The 21,444-nt window shown below is 40.5% G+C and overlaps 2 protein-coding genes across 3 annotated transcripts; one reads left to right on the forward strand and one right to left on the reverse strand.

The window, feature by feature from the left end:
• Positions 1-629: 629 nt before the first annotated feature.
• Positions 630-15,417, reverse strand: rtn2a (reticulon 2a). Of its 2 annotated transcripts, XM_068711289.1 has the most exons (11): positions 15,354-15,417; positions 12,463-12,880; positions 11,526-11,579; positions 10,573-11,145; positions 9,268-9,474; positions 5,687-5,894; positions 4,824-4,962; positions 2,922-2,991; positions 2,785-2,831; positions 2,633-2,691; positions 630-2,068 (listed from the first exon to the last, which is right to left on the reverse strand). In XM_068711289.1, the coding sequence occupies exons 2-11, from the start codon at positions 12,491-12,493 to the stop codon at positions 1,993-1,995; spliced, it is 1,464 nt and encodes a 487-aa protein (XP_068567390.1). In that variant the 5' UTR covers positions 12,494-12,880; positions 15,354-15,417; the 3' UTR covers positions 630-1,992. The 2 variants fall into 2 exon arrangements, with proteins under 2 accessions (XP_068567390.1, XP_068567399.1); XM_068711298.1 differs by lacking the exons at positions 9,268-9,474; positions 10,573-11,145; positions 11,526-11,579; positions 12,463-12,880; positions 15,354-15,417 and adding an exon at positions 8,127-8,221.
• Positions 15,223-20,044, forward strand: ppm1na (protein phosphatase, Mg2+/Mn2+ dependent, 1Na (putative)). The gene is made up of 6 exons (XM_068711311.1): positions 15,223-15,892; positions 16,794-17,365; positions 18,948-19,065; positions 19,166-19,280; positions 19,368-19,431; positions 19,896-20,044. The coding sequence occupies exons 1-6, from the start codon at positions 15,487-15,489 to the stop codon at positions 19,923-19,925; spliced, it is 1,305 nt and encodes a 434-aa protein (XP_068567412.1). The 5' UTR covers positions 15,223-15,486; the 3' UTR covers positions 19,926-20,044.
• The last annotated feature ends 1,400 nt before the right edge of the window (positions 20,045-21,444 follow it).

Here is a 21,444-nt window from a genome sequence, read left to right on the forward strand (position 1 = left end):
ACAAACAGGGCACCAACAACATGGTCATTTCCACTGGATAGATAATATAAGGTCTTTCTTTATGTTATTAGAGACCAGTCGCCAACATATTGACAATCTATCTGAAAAGTCTCTTTACGAAATACAAAATAATCAGTGTACTACTATGATGCACATAATGGCTGATTCCATCTGATCGTAAATTCTTTCTTCCACACAGCAAAAAAAAGAGTCATAACTTAGTGAGCCAGTTAGTTTCACTAGATTTAGTTTAATTATAGTAGTTTCAGAAGACAGGTCTCATAGAATGAACCTATTTTGTATATGCCAGGCTGTGTGGATAGATTAAGGACATGAGGGCTTTTGTAATTCCACTGTGATCTTCATTTTCTTTGCTGAAGAAATGCAAGACAAAAAACTGAATTTGTTTTTGTACAGACAACTGCTATAGGAGGACAATGTGTAAGCAAATACAGTAGGTCCACTACTAAGCAGGGCATGATGTCATGATGTCTAAGGCTGTTTGGATTTTACGGATCATGTATGTTAACACGTGTTTACTGGAGCACACAAATACATTATGCAATAATAAGGCATAAGAACAGACACATTTTGGTGACAACAATAAAAGCAACCATAAAAGAGAAATGCAGAGTTGCAGAGTATCCTGATTAATTTTATTATTCCTAAAATGCATCTACTCACAATTCTGTATAAGATACCTTGTCATGGTGCACATCACACAAGTATTGTACACATACAAAACATCATTCTCAGGAAGGCAATGGAAGGTGATGAGAAGTGGTTTGTTTGGGAGAAGTCTCTGTAAGCTGTTGTTAGCAGTTGTAAGTACTGTGAATCAGATCATGCACAATAACCTGCAGTTAGAAAGGCACCTGCTGTATATTTCACTCCCACATTCCTTTCACAAGGCTGGACAGAATCACATTAAGAGCTCAGAGAGGATATTTGTCGGAAATCGGAACGCTTTTTGTATCATCAATCCATCCGATCCCAAAATCAACACAGACACCTTAGGTACTTCTGATGCTCCATCAATGGGCAACTTCCCTTCCATCTATTATACGTCTTAATTATTGAACTTGTAGCAAAATACTCTATCTCTATCCCTCTGAATATTCTGTTACAACTTCCCAGTGGTGAAAGCAAGAAACATGAGGAAAACATTACCAGGGGGAAAAAACCTCAAAAAACTCAAATGAATGATCGTGTGAATGAAAGTGAATGCCTGTGCTGTGAGAGGGAACACAGAAAGCTTAGGAAAATAAAGAAGAAATGTGACTTTATTTGCTTGTAATTAACATTTTCATTTCAGCAAGCTGTATATGTCAGGAATTACACATGCGCACACACACACACACACACACACACACACACACACACACACACACACACACACTCATACTTGCATACACACAGAGAAACAGTCATGAGAATGAATATGCATTCAGAAAATTTACATGTGCTGACACATGCATCTTTAATTGCCAGTTTTATGCTGCCATGAATAATGATGACCCCTGTTTATCACCTTAACAACTCACTTCCCTTTCCTCAGGTGAATAGCCGTGTGGGAACTTCCCATTCCTGGTCTTAGTTCCTCATTTGGACTACAGCTCTCAACCATCTAAGACACTTCTTGAGTCATTTGTACATATTAAAAAAAATTGAATATTTCCTTGGATGGTCAAGTACGACAAGCTGTGTCGTTTAATTTTTCCATTTCTGACGTCAGCAGGAAGAGTCTCATCCAGGAGTCATACACCTTAATTAACTTATAATCCAAACCCCAACCTCCAACCCCCATCACTTAGATACAGTGAGAGTATAATTGTGTGATCTTCATCATTGTCAGTTTAAGTAACATCCCTTCCCTTCCCAAGTCTCTGGAGTGCCGTTCTCTGGAGCTCTGAGCACAGACTGCTGGGTAAGACATCTGAGTGACAGTCTGCAACTCTGGGAGCTTTTCTTTAAGTTCTTGTCCATCAGTGTTTACTGGGTTTTGGGTTTGGCGCCACCGGGAGTTGGGTCAGGAGGAGGGCCACCACCCTGGGCAAGTCTTTGAAAGCTGTGGAAGATAAATAGAAGAGCAGTTAGGGCAACAAATTTAGGGACTGCACCAATACATGCATTGCGGTTTGGAGCACTTAGGTGCTCTTAACGTGCCACAGAGTAGTAGCAAATACATAACAGTAACCCACACTTGCCTAACCTTTTTTACCCATGCACACTTAAAACTACCTTACAGCTCCATTCCCTGCTGTATATAATAAAAACATATGCACCTGTATTCTAGCACTTAAAAGACAGAATAATAACAAATAGGAACATAACCTGTAATACACTATTCAAAATAGAAATTATTGTATGAGCTTGAATAAAATCATAACATGTATAACATATGATAACAGCCTAAGCATACAAATATGTGCTTAGGTGAACTGATTGATTCAAATTGCATATCTACAGTTGCAATATAGGTATTAAAAATCCTCCTTTTAATGATGATGTTGGGAAAAATGTTGTGTGGGTATTGGGACCGACCCTTAACATCTGTTAAGCACCAACTGCCTCAGTGGCAAAATAGCAGTATTAATTAGAACATTGTGCCAGAAGGTGGCGCCATACTCACGTGTCCTTAAGGTTGTCAATTTTGGCCTGGATTTTTGCAATGAAGATATCCACCTGCTCCTGTGAAATAACAGAAAAACACATGTTCATGGCTATGGAAACAAAGGGCCCGTTAAAGTGACAGTATACAGAATTAATTAAGAGAGTTATTACCTGGCGTTGTCTGTAGAAAAGTGGTAGAGAAAAAAGTGCGATCACACCTGGGGAAGAAGGAAGAAAGAAAAGCAGAGAAGTTAACTTGGCAGCCATTCAGTGTGTTAATAGATTCCATATTTGGAGCAGCTTCTTACTGATGATGAACAGAGTAAGGCCATTGCACAGGTCTCCCAGGTATGTCACAAGGTACACCAGAACCAGCAACTAAGACCAAGAGAAAGAGAAGTTAGCTAGTTAGTTTAACTCCCATCAAAGCTGTGTGCATGTCTGCAGTAAGCAGTAAATCATGCTGCAGCATGACATGAGTCCCCTGAAAATAATCCACACTGACATCAATTTCTCCTTGATGAAGAAAGGAAAGAGCTACAAGTACGAGACTCCCAATATGGGTCTCTGTGTTTCCCCTTATATCTCACAGTGCCACAGTACTGTGTATGGGATCCACGTTGGCCTGATATGGGACACCCCTGTCTCAGATGGAAAGAGAATCCTGCTTATCCCGGGCGTCTCTGCGTACCTCCTCCCGTGTGCCATGTCGCATACCGGCCAGGTCAGGGTTGAGACTGGGAGGTCCTGTGATTTAGGGGGCTCAGTCAGCTCACACTGACTCACCGTTTACTGCAAATGTGTTAAGTCTGTCTGGTCACAAACTGCTGCTGTTAATTACTGAAATGTCACAATTATATTAGGGATGATTTGAACTGATTGCTGGTATTTGGTGTGCAGTAATATATATGGACATTTCTGCTGATGGTGATACAAATACAATATCTAGCTTTTTATTCTAATACCACCAGGGAAGTTTACTTACTATACTGTAACAACGATATGCAGTAAATGCTGTATCAGTAGCACCTGTCCTGATTTGTCACATTTACTAATTTGTCAAATTTATTTCAATATGTCATGGATTTACTATGTTTTTTTTGTTTTTTGGCTTTAGAAGAAGAAGTTTTCCTGTAAGATATTTGCACTCACACCGTCAACTAAAAAAATAGTTTTTATAATTATTAAAAAGGGGAAACACCTTTAAACACTACCATTTGGTAGAACTGTTCGGAATGTTATAGAAACCTTATCTAATACAGAGCTGGCATTTAAATAGATCACATTCTTAAAATGTGGCTTGACATACTATACCAATGAATGTACAGTACACTGGTTGGAAATTTGACACTGGTGCTGACCTTTTTATGTCTATTGATACTAATATCGACATGATGACTAATGCTGTGATTATTTTATACCTTCTATGAGGTTTTTGCACAATTGTTTACAGTAAATAAATAGGTAACTTTACTAACTTGCACATACATACTATTATCTTTTCACTTAAAGGAAACATTCTTTATGTGTAATGTATGAAAACATGTGCATTGCCCTTTAATACTCCTTGCATGTCCTTTTAATATAATACTACTTTGCAATAGTGAAAAGCAATATAAGAAAATAGCATGTGTGTAACAGCAACACATTCATTTCGCAGATGCTTTTGTCAAATTTGGGCTTGAGATTGTTCATCAGAGATGGAACAAGCAATACGACGATCAATAGCCGCCACACTTTAACCTACAGTCATTTAAGAATTGCGTAGAATGTAAAAAGACTGTGGCAACATACTTCAGGGGATGTCAAGTGATACTGACAGGTATACCCTGAGGCTGGATAAAAAGCATTGATGAAAAAGATGAGGCACACTGTCTCCTTTTATGCTGTTCGTACCAATTCAAATACATTTTTAAGTTTGTATTATAAAGGGACCGCTTGCTTTCCACATGATCACCAAAATATATGCCATTGCCAATGTCATCAACTCTAAACTAGCATAATGAGACAGACGGTTGGCATGGCAATGATGTCATCTCCAGTGATGGAGGGCGCTGGAATGATGGAGGGAGAAAGATGACAGATGGAGGAAAATGAAAGTATGCTGAGAGGGAACTGATGTCTGGGTTAATGAGGGGGGGAGAGGTTCTACAGGGGATGAAGCAAATCTTGGTATGCTATGATCAACTTAAATTGTTAGCTAAGCTCACCTTGACGGACTCCAAGAGGTTTCTAACAAAAAAGAGTCCCTTCAGAGAGTCGACAGCAGACAGAGCCATGGTGATGGCTTTCTGCATATAGAGGTCAGCCTCCTCTCCACTGAAACTGATGTCCAGGTCTAAGTATGACCTGAGAGAAAACGAGACAACAAGAGGAGGAAATTAAAAAGATAGAAGTATTGACGATAAACATAAATGTCATCATTCCTGTACTGTTCCTTCTTGTGATTGATATTTTTGGCTGCAATCCTTGAAGCCAAAATATAAATCCCCTCATATCACTCCTGTCAGGCTCCAGAGGTCAAAAGGCCCAAGTTTTGAATTTACGAGGTCAACACTAGGCTTTTGTAATCAATTTATTCTATGCTGCTGTCATTTCATACACAGGAAGGGGTTATCACTGAGTATTTAATTTGTCTACTTGTTATAGAAAACGACACAAAAACTGCATTGAAACACATGTTTGCATTCAAGCACACATACACTGACTCAGCATATTGCTTTTTACTACATTTTTTTTACAATGATTTAACAGACTGAACCTCAATATAAGCATGCTAATAGAAACCCCACCAATGAATAGCCATAATTAGAGCTACTAAATATGAATTAATTGGACGTAAGCACACTAAACAATATGTGAATTTTAAAATGCAGGAAATGTCCTAAATCGAAGACAGAAAACAGAAATGAGAGGAGTGGAAAAGCTTGTGGTCAAATTAACTCAGATGCTTGTTTTGGACACATTTATGCACTGTGACTGAATGGGGTTAATCCGCCTGAGTGTGACATTTTAGAATAGCTGGAGAAATGTCCACTGTCCTTAAAGAAAAAATAAAAGCAGAGCATCTCACTTGAAGGGATGTTCTCCATCGCCCCAGTTGAGGATGTAGAGGGCTTGATAGTAGATGCGCACTGAGATGGTGAAGCAAACAACAGCCAGGGAGACTGTGGAGATCACCGTGATGATGCTGAGCTGGAACAGGGACAGCAGACCGACCACTAACCCTGTTAGGATCATGCCTGTTCGCTCCGTGTCCTTCCAGTAGATCAGGTCCATCACTGAAAGACAAGGTGAGTGGAGGGAGGAAAAGCAAGAGAGAAGAAAGGTTATGACAGGAAGGTGAGAAAATAGAAAGAGTGTGATGCAAACAAAACAGTTATAGAGTAGAAAAACCAGGGAGAAATGTAAAGGTGACTGACAGAATTGGAGATTCTCGAGAATTATCGTCATACTGTTGGTATTTTATCATTCACCAAACTTGCATCCTTCCTGGCTTTAACAAAGGAGCTGCAGCAGCATCACCCAGCCTCCAGCCGTATAGGCACACCAAGAGGTATTTTATCTTTTGGAGAGGAGGAAGAGTAGTTCTGACATAAGGATAGGAAGGGGAAGAGAGGCCAGTGAAGTGGAAGTGTGTGTGTGTGTGTGTGTGTGTGTGTGTGTGTGTGTGTGTGTGTGGGGGGGGGGGGGGGGGCAGAGAGGGATTTCCAGCCTCAAGCATGAGAGAACACTCTGCTGAGCAGCTACGAGTACATGTCAGGCTCATGGCTTGAGCTAAATTTAGCCTTCAGATGAAAGAGGGAAGCAAGCGGTTGAGGAGAGTTTAAATGCAGCATTTCACAGCACCTGCTGACAGACATCAGGCCATCAGCAGCGCTTTTTTTCTTTACACACCCTGTTGGTGTCCCTCTGTCACCCGGCAACAGCTGCCTTGGTGACCAAGGCGTCCATAGAGTCATGCTTCACAAGATTCAGAATATACAATGTGATACGTGATTTCACCATTTTTCTCTTTATATAACATAACCTCATGAACCTTTATGAATTATGCATGACCACAAAGGTTTTCAGTGTAATTACAGGGTATGTTGTATGGTGCAGCACTGTCGGACTGGCATTGCTTGTTGTGCTTATCATTCAGTGAAATCCTAAGCCTCAGCATTAGAATAAAGGGAAGCCTCTTTGAATAGAGTGCACCGGCAGCAGGTGGGATATTTATAAGCATCACCGCACACAATTAATACCCATGACACCCCTGGCACACACCTGTCCAACGTGTGTGTGCCGCTTGTCATTCTGGGACATGGTTTCTCAGCGCATGATGTTCATAAGAACAGTAGAAAGAAACAAACAATGGAGTACTGAGTGAATCTAATCTATGGACAGTATCGACGCAAAAAAAGTACGGACATGGAAGACACTGCTATATTTAAAAACATGGGCTCCGTAAATTTGCGACTTGTGGAGAATTAGATGAAAAGATCGCTACCACTCTCATAATTGTTTGTTAAATATACAGCTACAGAGAGCAGTCGGTTAGCTTAGCATGGCATGAAGACTAGAAACAGGGGGAAACAGTTAGTTAGTTATTGGTATGGATACAAGAGCATATGTACAGTTTGTATCAGCAGATGTAAAAATACAGCAAATAACTTCACTTCAGCGAGAAGTAATAACCTCCAATAAGTTAGGACATTCTCCATACCACAATAACACAATCCAAACCAGCAGAAATGATCTTAGTGTGCTAATCGTTCGTTAAGTTGCTTGTTATATAAATGAGCATTGTGGGAGTGATTGCATGGTGGAATTAATAATTCAATCAAATAATCCATTAATCAATCAACAAGCCAATCAATCATTAAGAACATAAATCACAAGGCCCATGTATACTTTATCTCATTTTAACATCAACATCTATTTCCTTTGACCCAGTTCATGTCAGCTAAATCACATGTGTCCAGGAAGTCTCGTAGTACTGCAGTGTGAAAAGCCTCTTTTTGTGCCAGCTCTTCAGCTCTTCAAAGGAAACACTAAAACGTAAGAGAACCCAGCTGGCAAAGTTTACTTTCTGCCAAAAGCATACCACAACAGGCCAGTTTACACTCCTTTGAATTACTGTTGCTAATTGAAATGTGGGCTACCGATACAGAGACTACCCTACATCTGAACAGCTCATCAGTTAAAAGCCAAACACACCTCTAGCTGATGGAGGCTGCCGTCTCCAGAGACTCTGCTTGTAAAATGAAGTGCGAAGTACGCTCTGTTCCCACCTTCAGTCCCCTGATGGTCCGGCCTTCTCACCACAACACCAAAAGTCACAAAGCCAAACAGTCCACTTCTAAAGACGAGAAGTGGTTATTCCACCCCTTCACACTTGAATCTATAGCTATCCTCTGCCTTCTCTCTGAAATCAAACACGGCTCATGCAATAGCTGACTGTCAGCTCAACACTGTAAGCAAATACCATCTACACAGGCGTCTTAAAGTATCCTCTTTTCACTTCTCACCTTTACTGGCCATTTTGGTTGCCGCTCGAATGTTTCCCCTCACACCCTCTGTCCTTCTCTCTGTCCAGCTATTCTCCCCTCGCTCCTCTGAGCTGTTTTTGGCCACCCCCTGCTCGCTCAGCAGTCCAAAGGCCTGACAGCCCAAAATAATCTTGTTTGCAGCACCGCCCACATCTCATCAAGAGTCCAAGAGCTTCACACATAAAGAGATGATTCACAACAAGCAAACAATACTCTAATAAATCTGATAAATCACTAGATCTTCTTCCTTTATGCAAACAGTCTTTCTGAAGCATACCAAATTAAAAGTTTTCCTTCTAACTATAGGTTTACAGAGTTGTGGTTATATCCATGTGCCATCTAACACCTGAAACTGGAGAACCAGGGTTTATTTTCTGTTTTGTCACCCAGCCAAACCTTTCAGTGTCACCACTACAGATAATACATTGACGAGGAGTTTACTTTTCCTAGTTAAGAGCTGTAAATGCTGTTGTAATTAAAGCTTTTTTTAATTGTAAAAATTGATCTGTTTACCTAGACATTAAGACATTAGTATTTGGTTAACTACTGATTGAATTCCTTTCATAGTCCAAAAAGTAGAGTTTGCTATTATTTCAAATGTTTGCCAATATGAGCTCTACTCTGACTGACGTCCACTTAAAATGCCATCAAGCTGGAAGACAGGAGGTTATCTCTTGCTCACTCTTTCTCCCTTTCAGTGTCTCAAAAATTTCTGAAGTGCCAACAATCTCCCACAAACCTGCATATAAAGAAACTGCACACACATAAACCTGTCTCTCTTTCTGTGTGTCAAACAGTGATACATTCTGACATCAGCGTGTGTGAGTCCAAAATGTAAGCCAATGCCAAGAATGTTTCCCCACAATTAGCCAATCTTTCCTGAAATCCCAGGAGAGGGTTACTATGGGGACTCAATGAACAGGCAGGACTTCCGGGAAGAGGGGGTGTTTATCTTTGTCTGCCTGCTCTCTCGGTGGTCCATGCTGAAAGTGAAATAGGATATTTTCCTTATTTAAAGTATTGATGAATGAGCTGGATATCGCACAGCAACAAGACAAAGGCACAGAGGCGGCGGTGAGAAGACTGAGAACATTTAAAGATACAGATGTGAATCTTGTACCTGCTATGTGAGTGCATACTGTCGGGTCCTTTGATAGGTTAAGTGCTGAAAACCAGTGATCGCTGACCAGCTGTTCCTGAGAGTTTTGACCAATGGCAGCTGGCGGCGAGGACGCCGGGCCTCTGGGTCGCACAGATGTGAGCAGCTTGACTGAAATGGTTTCCCTGGTGGTGGGAGACTCTGGCTCGGGGGTCGGAGAGGCGGCTGCTGCCGGGAAACAAAAGATGATGTCACTGTCGTGATGACATCAGCGCTGACCTGCTGTACATGAGCTAAAGCTACTGACTAAATTACATTCTAAAAACACAGTATTTGAACAGCAACATTTGTGTTAAATGTTAGATTTAGGTCAAGACATTTTTCATCTTTTTCTATATTTACAACTTTTCTTCAGGAAAAGAATTCTGGAAATTAAATCAGTAATAAGTTATTGACTATCTAAAACTTCGGCTGCACGAGTCTTAGAATTTAAGGCTGGTTTATCATTTTATTGAACTAGATATGGCTGTGGAGTAATTTAAAATATGCATGCTTTGGCACATTTTCATGGTCTGTTTTGCCCGGTGTGACACACGCTACTTCGCTATTCCACGCTATTGAAAAAATACTGATGACACGAGACCTAAATATTTACAGCATTTGACACACGAAAGATCATAAAATGCATCTAGGTCCTTTTCATAACAGACGCCACCATTCACTATATAGTCATGCCACATCCCATCAAGTCCACCTTAAAAAAAGACATTTAGAATCATCACAAGTCAAACTATATAATGAGCTTCTGGCATATTATGATTTGACATTAGGCTGAACTAGAGACCATCTAGCAATGGGAGGACACCAGCCGCGACGCCAAATTGGCCCAGGACCGTAAAGTGGGGGTGCCGATGTTTCCTTCCCCACTTCCTAAACCCTACTTCCAGTGCCCTTGCTTGGACCATACCCATCTTCACAACTAAGCCTTCATTTTGATCTCAACTACACATCTGTAAAGTTTCATGACTGCATCTTGCACAGTTGTGACACTATCACATTGACAAAGTCTGACTACGGACAGACAGACACAAATACAAACAACTTGCAATTTAGTCAAACCCATCTCAATGCAGGTGTTTCCAGGACCACATTTGGCCATGAAGACCACACGAAAACTCACAAGTTGAAAACTATACCCGCCACTCGTTGTAGCGGATGGTAAAAATGCATCTTTGCGTTGGGCCATCATGAGCATTCCCAGATACGGCATCTTTAAGCACCATACAGAATAAAACAACCTCTTCACACATTCCTCCTGTTTCTCACCCTGAAGTATCTGTGAGGGGCTCTGATGTTGAGAAGAGGGATGCTGGGCAATCTGGTTCAGACTTCTTGGAGACTCCTGTCTTTGGATTCCTGCGTCTCTCCCCTGAGTATCTGGCTCCAGATTATGGGGCAAGGGTTGGACTGTAATAGTCTCAGTTTGTCTGTGCTGCTCCCTCCTCACAGCTGCAGTTGCCATCCTCACCTCCACACTCCCCTGCTCTCTCCTTTCTGATTCTTCGTCTCGACTGAGGAAGCCTTGAGGGTCCCAGTCTATATCGGGGGAGTCCAATAGTGTTTCCAGGGTGTCCGTGTGGATCAAAGGAGTGCGACTTCCCCGAGAGCTGCCCCTGCGTCGGTCCCGGAGGTGTCGCGAGGATCCCACTGCTTCGGGCTCGGCAATGGCGATGTATGAGAAAGTCAGCTCGAAGGAGTTCTGGCGCGGCGTGCCCCAGATGGACGGGGATGAAGCCAGTCCCTCATCATCATCTGGATCTCCATCTCCCTCCTCCTCGTCGTCGTCAGACCACTCCCTGGCTGTTTGCAGCTCGCACAACTCAGACTCCTCATTTCCGCCTAAATGGAGACAAAAGTAAATCAATGTGGTCACACCTGTTTATCCAATTGTAGAGGCTGCTGTTAACACTGTGTGGTGCGTAGTCATACAAGAAGAGATATTTGCTTTTAATAAATAGATGTGTCAGATGAAAGCAGCCAGGAAAAAAAGGTGTGATCTAAAGTGAACAAAACCCTCTTTGATAAGGGCATAAAAATCCCTCCTTTCAAAATGTAGCTGTGATCAAAAATGTACTTCTGTGTTTACTCGTACTATTGTTTTAGAGGTGAGAGATGTATTCCTTTGATGTTAAGTTCAAAATAAAGGCTTCAGTAAGCAGAGAGCTCTTATTTTTGTTAGTATTGTGAGACAGAACTTGTGTCACGTGTCTGCTTCGTACCATCGGTGCATGGAGGCGTTGAGTCTGGAGTGGATGCCACAGAGCCATATTCCTCTGGAAGAAAACAGACACAATTTTACATAAATCTACTAGCAAACATAACGTAGCAAATATGAATGTGTTGTTGCTGCTTTTGCAAGCTCTAAACCAATTTTTTCACCATCTCGCATTCATCTTACTAGTGTGCAGCTCAAAACATTTAACGCAGGTGGACTACCGTTAAATGATAAATAAGGCCCAGACAAACACCTTGTTCTGTTTTCATTTTCTAATGTTATAACAGCAAACTGTGCTTTATGTGATTGAAGAAGTCACAGACAGCCGTTCACTCCTCATACTCTAGCATTCTGTAGATCAGTGATTAACTGGCAGCAGTGAAGGCCTTCACTACATTAGACAGCCAGCATGACATTAATAAATCAACCGAGGCTGGGCAAAGAATGCAGCATATTCTCTTTGAACATGTATGAAGACATGCAAATAATCATAAACCACTTAAATGTATTTTTAGAGAATATCAGGTGAATATTGTTACAAAAATATAAAATAAAAAGCAGATATGAAAGCACAACAGAGGGTTTTAGGGGAGAAATAACTTGCATTATTTAATTATTCCTGCCTGCATAGCCTTCTCGCACACAGCCACATAAACATCTGCAAATCAATGGGAGGCCACGACAACAGAATAGGACACCCTCTGCACTGCATCCATCCATTCAGCCATGTGTTTATTAAAAGCAGGAGAGAGGAATGGAGAGTAGGCAGGGAGAGGAGGGGAGGGGAGGCTGAGCTAACACATGCGATGCTTACAGCAGTTAGCAAGAAAAGATGCTGCACTGGAATATATATTTATATAACGATGACATAGGGAGATAAACATACTCAGACCTCCCACACGGAAACACAGAAGGAAACAGCAGAACAAAAGCAGACTTACGGCAGTGGGAGAATCCTAAAACCTGGCCCATACTCCATCAAGGCATTGCTGGGCCCATCCAGTCTGGAAGCCCCCCCCCCTCGTCCTCTGCTACCGGCACTCACGTCCTGTGGATATACTCTCTCTCTTCCTCCTCCTCCCTCTGTTTCTTGGTCTTCTGTTGAGCAGCTTCCTCGCTCTCCTGCCTCCCGCTGTCACTCAGCAGCCCCGCCCTGCCTGACTGCCTGCCTCCCTCCACCATCCTCTCTTCGTCTCCTCTTCCATGACTGCCGCTGTAGTAATGTGTGCTACAGCAAAGGGGGAGAAGCAAGAGTGTGTCCCTGTGTCTGTCCGAGGCTGCTTTCATCACCCATTCACAGCTTATTTGCTCCTCTCTCCCTGGTCATGTGATTTCATCTCAGCATCTTATAGGGGCAGGCTGCAAGAGAAGGAGTAACAAGGCATTAATAATGTAAAACATGAGCATATAAAACGTAATCAGGTACATTTGAAGATGGGCAGGACAGGCTAAAGCCCCAGTCAGGTTCAAAGCTTACCAGCATTAAAGGTTTATCAGCTTTATTATGTTTTATTAATATGTATCATACTCCAATTTCACATATAACAAATATTAGTGTTTCTCAAAGAAAATCACAAACCACAGCTAAATTATAAAATCTGGAGTATAAATAATGTACAGACTCAACTACAGTAAAAGCCTTTTTTACAATGGGAAGTGAGGCCTGTGCAATAGTGAGAAGTAGGGGGCAGCAGTGTGTCGCTGTGACTGATGCTGCTACAGACCGTTTGGATCGTGATTAATGGAAAGAGATTAGAGCAGCAAATGAAAGAGTTGCAGGAAAATGTGTATGTGTGGCATCTTTGCTATGATTTACAGTATATATTATTTCATTTTGGTAAGGCATTAAAGACATTTATAACAAATTCAGCACAAGATGACTAAAGCAATACAATGTAGTTTTTACAAATCAGTAGTTGAATTCACAAGCTATAACATGCACCTTTGCTCATATCAATAAATTCAGGGGTTTCGCTGCTATAGCCTTACTCGGTCTGGTAGGACCTGTAGCTTTTTATGGTTAAAGGCAGGGTTGGTAATCTTCTTCAAAAACATTTTCTATAGTTTGGTTGAAATTCTCATTGTATCCTGACAGCAATAAATTAATTAATTCTCTGACAAAAATAAGAAAGAAAAATCTATCTGTGGCAGTCACAGGACTGTAATAAGCCTGTACAACAATTTCCTTCAGCCAGAAGTGAGGGCCTTATGTGATGGATTCTCAGTGTTGTCGACTTTTGGAGCTAGTGCTGAGAACTACTTTCATTGGAAAAGACTTTTTTCGGTTAGATTATTTTTAAATCTGTCTAGTTTCACAGGATTATCAACCTTAGCTTTAATGTTAGCTAATGTTTGCAAGCTTTAGATATTGCGCTGTAACTGACATTACTGAGTCATTTAACTAACAAAATATTTTAAATATAAAATAAATGAAAAGTGGATTTACTAAGTGGGTTCATGGGAGACATGGTCTGACTTTTGAGAAACAAGACTTCCCTACCCATGAGAGTGATGTGAGATAGACACCACCAATCAGCTAGATCACTGTTGTGATGCATCACATTTAATTTAACAATATAATTCCCATGTTCAAAAGTGCTATGTGAATCATGTTGAATGAAGACAATCACAGGGCAATCTGCTTTCTGTTCAAGTATAGGTAAACAAACACCCGTCTTCTGAAACACTGCCAGCAGAGACCAACATAAGCTAATAAAAGCTTTTCATAGTCCTACTTAAAGCTGGATAAGAACAAAGTATCACATATGGTCCTTAACGCTATTTAAACTCAAGCGTTCCTTCATGTAAACTAGGTCAGAAGCTCCAAATACACAGCAGTTAATGAGATTAAGACACATAGCTGTCATGCAGTGACAACATGGAATCAGCAACTCACATACAGGACAGGGTAGGGCTCAAGTAGGTGTGTCAACATACAACATAAATTTAAAAAGATCGTTCATTAATTTGGAGAATTACCTTCAATGTAACTTTTTATAGTCTTTATTCTATTTTGGCATGTTTTTGATCTTCTATCTTAAATTGTATTTAAATATGTATTTTTAATATTGCCTTGTGTTTACAAATTTTTAAAAATCTTTGATCTACCCCGATAAAGGTTTTATACTGGAAAACCAAAGTTGAGCCCAAAGATATATAGAAGCTGGTTGAACTTGCTAATCTCACGTGGTGATAGTCCATTTGTCATGGAAAGATGTTCAAATTTCTTTCTGAACAATTTATTAGCTTAAAAATTGCATTTCAAAGTGTATTCTTGACAGTGGGAACACTGGTCAAAATTAAGAATTAACTTTGAAACTAAAGTATTAGTGCATATTTTAACTCAATATACCCTGAGTTCTGCCATGAAGTCAAAAAGTTCCAAACCTCTGAGACAGAAACATATGTGTGATATTGTTCAGTCAGTCTACTGTGATTGTCCCTCACTAAGACCAACGTCGTGCTCATAGAGTGATCCATGTATTACTGTGTGCAGAAACAGGTCACCTGGGCTGCCTCGAAGGCCAGGTGACTACCCAGCAGCAGTACACAGACAGAGGGAGGGAAAGAAGCAGTAGGTGGGGGCAGAGCAGAGGGATAAACAACAGAAATAGATTGGCCAATAGGAGAGCAGGGCTGATACAGAACGGGTAAACCGGAGAAGGAGGGAAGACAGAGAAACAGAAACAGTGAGACAGAGAGTGGAAGACACCTGATGGTCCTATTGTCAAATAATAAGAACAGAAGACGGATTATCTACCTAAAGGCTAAAGGATGGTTTTCAAGTTTTTCCTTTAACACTTATTGTTATTTGAAGTTACTTTTTGTTTACCTGCTTGGGGTGCCACAGCTTATCTGTTGAGCTGGACCTGCTGCGGAAAACTCAGGGCCGGAGGAGGGGCACCGGGAGGAGACGGGCTGCTGCCAGGTCGAGCAGGAAGCTTGAGCACAGGCTCCGCGGAGTGATGAAGACAGCCAGGCGGGCCAGCAACGTGGAGGTACCCTCCTTCCTCCGCCAGCTGGTCAAAGAGACGGAAAAGATGGTCACCTTCTTTTTTAAAGGGGGGCCCAAGGAAACTGGAAGTGGGGAGGACGAAACTTTTGATGAGGACGACTCAATGCCGAGCCCGTACCTCGATCGTCCCATTTTGGAGAAGCATGTGTCAGAGGGGGGTTCTCAGTCGGGGGTGAACTACGCTGTGGCGAGCATGCAGGGCTGGAGGGCTCAGATGGAGGATGCCCACACCTGCATGCCCCAGCTGAGAGAAGAGCTGACGGACTGGGGATACTTTGCTGTTTTTGATGGACATGCAGGCACCACAGTGGCACAGTACTGCTCCAGAAACCTGCTGGATTACATCCTAGCAACAGGTAAAGAACAATTAGTGACTAATTGGATGAATGTAATTATTCAGTTAGTTCAGTTATTTGGGAGGGATGCACTTCCAATTTGTTATGACATCTAGCTCTTGTTCACACACAGTTTAAAATGCTCTTGCTGTAGTCGCTTTGCACCACAGAATCTGCCAAATAAATGTAATGCAAGGTAGAACCAGTTTGGCATGTGTTTGAACGAAGTCATCTAATAAACTGAATTTGCAAACAAGACTTCTATGTATTGCACCCAAAATGAAGTACTATACTGAATAACTAAAACATTTGCACAAACAAATCCTTCGATGACACTGTTTTAAGCATACAAATTGATATATTTTAGGAACCCAAAGTCCATGAAAGTAGCTGATTAAGAGCTGTTTAATAAAAAACATTGTATATACAGTACTGAAAGCTAATAAAAATCCCATACAATATAATGAGCGTCAACAAGAATACTGGATATTATGGTATTTTTCTTTACATTATCGAGAACAATATAGAAACAGGTTCGGGGATCAAAACAAAACAGAGCTTTGATTTTCAATCAGATTTCAAGTTTTATACTTTTAGCACCGTGAACTGGTTAGTTATATAAGAGAAAATTTCAAATCATCATTACTTGAAAGGCTCTATAGCTCTTGATACTGTTAACTATGATGGCCCAGGACACTCTTGAAGCAAAGACATCTTTAGGCAGTGTTAAATGAACGTTGAAGTTCTGACTTACAATAGTATTTGACACTTTGTCAGCACCGTTATGTCGGCCATGTTATTGCACAATAACACAGATGATGTCTTCTCTACTGTGTGTTGGCCTCTAAACCAAACAACACGGCAGTGCTAGTATGGTGTGAATGTATCTTGAAACCAAATGTTTCCCCCTCATTTCCCACAGGTGGGGTCAAAGCAACCGAGGACCCCGAGCAGGTGAAGGAGGGGATCCGTGTAGGCTTCTTGGACATTGATCGCCACATGTACAAACTGGCTCGCCAGGACAACTGGGACCGCAGTGGCTCCACCGCAGCAGCTATCATGATGTCGCCACGCTACATTTACTTTATCAACTGTGGGGACTCCCGCACCCTGCTCTGCCATAACGGCCAGGTCGTCTTCTACACAGAGGACCACAAGCCGTTCAACCCCAGGGAAAAGGAGCGCATCCAGAATGCTGGAGGCTCGGTGACCCTCCAGAGAGTCAACGGCTCGCTGGCCGTTTCAAGAGCACTGGGGGACTTTGACTTCAAGGAGGTGGACTGGAGGCCGCAGACAGAACAGCTAGTGTCGCCGGAGCCAGAAGTGTATGAGCTGGAGAGGACGCCCGAAGACGAGTTCCTAATTCTAGCATGTGACGGTGTGTGGGATGCCATTGGTAATGAGGAACTGTGTGCCTTTGTGCGTAGCCGTCTGCAGGTGTGCAATGACCTGAGGGAGATTTGCACCCAAGTCATTGACCTCTGTCTGTATAAGGTGAGACGTCAACAGCACAGCAGTATACAAACAAGGTGCATGATACTAAAGGAAAAGAAAATGAACTAACTTTAGATTCAGATTCCAGGAAGGAAGAATCACTAGAATGGTAATCAGATTGAAATATTATGTTAAAGTTTAATAAAAAAATTAGGAAGAAATCATGGATCTGCCATGACCATTACTAGGGATAGGTATTATTTGAATTTTTTTCATACATTTTCTGATTTGATACCTGGGTTTCAGTGACAATAACACAATTAAACTATTTTCATTTACTTCGACAAGTGTAAACACTGAGAACGAAAGCTCATTGTTGACCTGGGAAACAGTATTTGACAAAACCCATAACGATCATGATATGATGAAAAGCTCTAGAGAAGCAACTCAATGGATTTTGTGGTATGATTGTTGAAGTATAAACAACCAAAATCCTTTATGAATGGGAAGCTTTACATTAAGGACGGGGCTTTGAGGGCAGGTGTACACTGAAGACAAGGTCTCTGTGGAGAGATCCTGTTATGTAAGTAGACTTCTCCTGCAGGTCTTCTTAATACTTGTCAGTAACTGCATGTCTAAACACTGATGAGTCCTTAGCCTGCCTATAAATAGCTGTATTAAAGCATTCTGGGACATGGGATAGGAGGGAAGAAATGCTACACATGGCTCGGATCAGGACTGAATGTGAGTGTGTTGACGGCAGCTCTGTGTTATGGCTTTATAGACATGGGCTCAGAGGTGTTATCCTGGCTTGGGCTGCTGCTTATTGTACGTAAAAAGGCTTACAGTACCGTGAATGTTCCAGTAGACAGTGAGCATCACTCCTCGCATCACTGATGTCATAACAACAAGCTGGTGGTTATAAAACTCCACAGCATAGTAACTTTGTAGTAGTTTGGTATTTCTGCACTGCAATTTTCTGTTACTTATTGGCCGTCACATCTACCGATACGTTTTTTTAAAGTACTAAAGTAATGTGTTTACAACTCAGCAATATCATCATCCTCTATAAGTACTTTACTGTGACATCATAGGAAATTGATATCTTGTCCAAACCGAAATATACCTCCATATATAAGTCACCTGCTATTTCACCTATCAACAGGTCTATTTCAAGTGATTTCAAGTGGTGGAAGACTGCTCTGCATTCAAACATTTGCAGAAGCATTATAAGTATAATTGACTTTAAGTATCAAATGTAAAAGAGGCCACTGTGCAGACAGAAGGCCCTGTGCAAAATAATTATATGTAATATTGTTGGTATAAAATGGCTGACTTAATGTATATGAAGCAGTTACATTTTTGTATCACTTAGTTAAAGTGGAGCTAATCTAAACTCTGTATATTTTGCACAGATAAAAATACTGTAGAAGTAGGCCCAATGTGTAATATATGTGCTCATTATAGGTTTTTAAAATCGTAAATTCATAGTAATAATAATAGTAATTCAGTAACAATAGCTGTCAAATACCTCAAAATGTAGCTACCTTCAACCACTGACTACTTCATTACAACTTGAATTAAAACTGAAGATGTAATGCTTCCTATCAAACTTCTCTGATATTTCTGTCTCCCTCTGCAGGGGAGCTTGGATAACATGAGCATCATCATCGTCTGCTTCCCCGGTGCCCCCCAGGTGTCACAAGAGGCACTGCAGCAGGAGGCAGAGCTGGAGAAACAGATTGATACCAAAGTGGAAGGTGAGTCACTCAAAACCCCCACAGCAAAACACTCTACACGTTAAACTGCTGATAGCTCCCTCAACTGTAACTATACTGTTTTGACAATCTCCCTTCACAGAAATTATTCAGTTGATGAGGTCCAGAGATGAGGACCCTGACCTTTTGTATGTAATCAAATTCCTGGCTGCTGAAGAGATTCCAGGGCTCCCACCAGGAGGAGGCATCACCAGCAAGTCAGTCAAAATAAAACACATTCACTTTTTTTAGAGACTCAAAACACAAACCCTTTTGACATAATGCCACTGTTTCGCTCTTTGCAGGCGAGAGTGTATCATCTCTTCATATCAGAAACACATCATGACTGTCAAATCTCAGGAGCCTATGGTAAGACATATGAGTCACATGACATTACATTCCGATGTCATTACATTAAGACAATTAAAACAATAGCAGCCTTTATATCTCTATGATGTGCCTAGTTTACAGTTTTCTAAGGCTGCACCAAATTATTTTTTAATTATTGATTTTGTCAATTGTTTTTTTAAGCTGTTTAATAATTGTGTCTATAAAACATCTGAAAACTCAAAAAAAAAAAATCGTATTTATACTGTAATGTCAATGAGCCCAAGACTTTTGAGTTATTGCAAAAATAATTGACTGATTATTGGTAATGAAAAATAATTGTTAGGAATATTGATTTTAATGGTAAAAACTAGACAACATATTCAAGATTTTTTTTTTATTTTTAAAAGTTAATTCCGGTCTTTGTAAGTAACCTTGAAAAACAAAGTTACGTCTACAGTGTAGATATTTTATGTTGCTGACATTACTATCTTGTGACGTTTCAGGACGAAGGATCGGAAGAGGACTCAAACTAAACCGTTACCATGGAAACAGAATAATCACCAGCTTCACCATCTCCATGGAGACCAGTTTGACTGAGATGTGCACTAAACTGACCGGTTGTTTGTGTGTAATATATTCTCTTTGAGGAATTTGCTTGCAGTTAAAGTGGAATTTAAATCAAACAACCACTGTGTCAGTTGTATTATTGTAAAATTTGCACAATATTTTAATTTATTGAGGGAGTATTTAATAATATGTAACCACATAGTGCCTGGGAAGCTAATTTTACATGATACTGTAAACAAACCATATGTGCAAAAAACAAATTACCTGACTTATTCTAATGCAACAAATCACACAAAAACTAAAATAATATTGCACTCTTCAAAACAACTTGAATGCATTTAATGTACATGTACGTGTAATGTACGTGGACTACATGTGTATCAGAGAGTTTCACAATGGAATGCAGTATCTCTCGGTAAATAATTTGTTTGCACTATGCTGTCAAGGAGCAAGGGTGATGTGGATAGCACTGACTTGTCAGAACAAGAACATGAAAGTATGCCATGAGAGAAGAAAGCCACAGAGAGAGACACAAAAGGAGAAGAATCGAGGAGAGAGCTGGAGAAAGAGGTGGAGGGGTGGAGGGCCATACGAGGGTAGAGAGGATGAGAAGCACACATACCTCATTAAACGTGGCTCTTTAGAGAGGATGTGTGATGTGTGACTGTGTCACGTTGTAATTTAAAAGGTGCTCTCTTGCAAGAAACATGTTCATGTACAGAACACACTAATAGTGTTCCAGTGTTCTACATTTAAAATTATGGATATATACTATGATAGGTGAACTTAATTTGCTTATGCTGTGAGCTGTGTTTTTAATACATTTTTAATTTGATCATTTTACGTTTGAGACACTTATTTTGAACATAGGATTTGTTGAGAGTTACAGTAGTTTAGCGCTCCAATTTCATTATCGATTGATCTTTTGATTAATTTCTCAACTAACAGTTTTGTCTATAAGACATCAGAAAATAGTGAAAAATGTCCGTTACGATTTTTCAAAGCCCATTGTTGTGTCCTCAAATTGTTTGTTTTGTCTAACCAACAGTCCAATTTACAAAGACGCTTAGTTATTAGCCCATATGAAAGGAAAAAAATGCTTTTTTGTTTGAAAAATGAGTCAAATGATTAATCGGTTATCAAGATAGTTGCAAATTAATCGAACAACACACACACAAACACACACACACAAAAGAAAGAAAAACATGAGATGGTGTGGTTTTGTTTGAAACCTAATATCAGAATAAAGTTTAGATCTCTCATTGTATGGCAATGTCTTGAAATTCAGACACTTGCTTTGAATATACAATTCTGCATTCCATTAAAAAATACCCAAATAAAAGTGTGTAGGAGATTCAGCATACAGATGGAAAACTATACAAGAGACTATACCAACATTCATCTCTTAGCCTATCTAAAGTATTAACAATAAAAATAAGACGGTTAAAGTCAAAGTCAAAACTACGAGGGACTTTAACAGGCTCT

Source organism: Cebidichthys violaceus, unplaced genomic scaffold (assembly GCF_023349555.1).
Source record: "Cebidichthys violaceus isolate CVI_PGR_0920_01 unplaced genomic scaffold, fCebVio1.0.p SCAF_1, whole genome shotgun sequence".
In the NCBI taxonomy this organism is placed as follows: Eukaryota; Metazoa; Chordata; class Actinopteri; order Perciformes; family Stichaeidae; genus Cebidichthys; species Cebidichthys violaceus.

What these genes read in the sequence shown, in the direction of transcription:
- rtn2a (XM_068711289.1), bottom strand. Translation starts at nt 12,493, where the DNA reads ATGGGCCAGGTTTTAGGATTCTCCCACTGCC. An exon ending in GATGGAGAACATCCCTTCAA is followed by an intron (nt 4,963 to 5,686) that starts GTGAGATGCTCT and finishes GTTTTCTCTCAG; the next exon opens with GTCATACTTAGACCTGGACA. An exon ending in ATTGACAACCTTAAGGACAC is followed by an intron (nt 2,069 to 2,632) that starts GTGAGTATGGCG and finishes TATCTTCCACAG; the next exon opens with CTTTCAAAGACTTGCCCAGG.
- ppm1na (XM_068711311.1), top strand. Translation starts at nt 15,487, where the DNA reads ATGAAGACAGCCAGGCGGGCCAGCAACGTGGAGGTACCCTCCTTCCTC. An exon ending in GATTGATACCAAAGTGGAAG is followed by an intron (nt 19,066 to 19,165) that starts GTGAGTCACTCA and finishes CTCCCTTCACAG; the next exon opens with AAATTATTCAGTTGATGAGG. An exon ending in TCAAATCTCAGGAGCCTATG is followed by an intron (nt 19,432 to 19,895) that starts GTAAGACATATG and finishes GTGACGTTTCAG; the next exon opens with GACGAAGGATCGGAAGAGGA.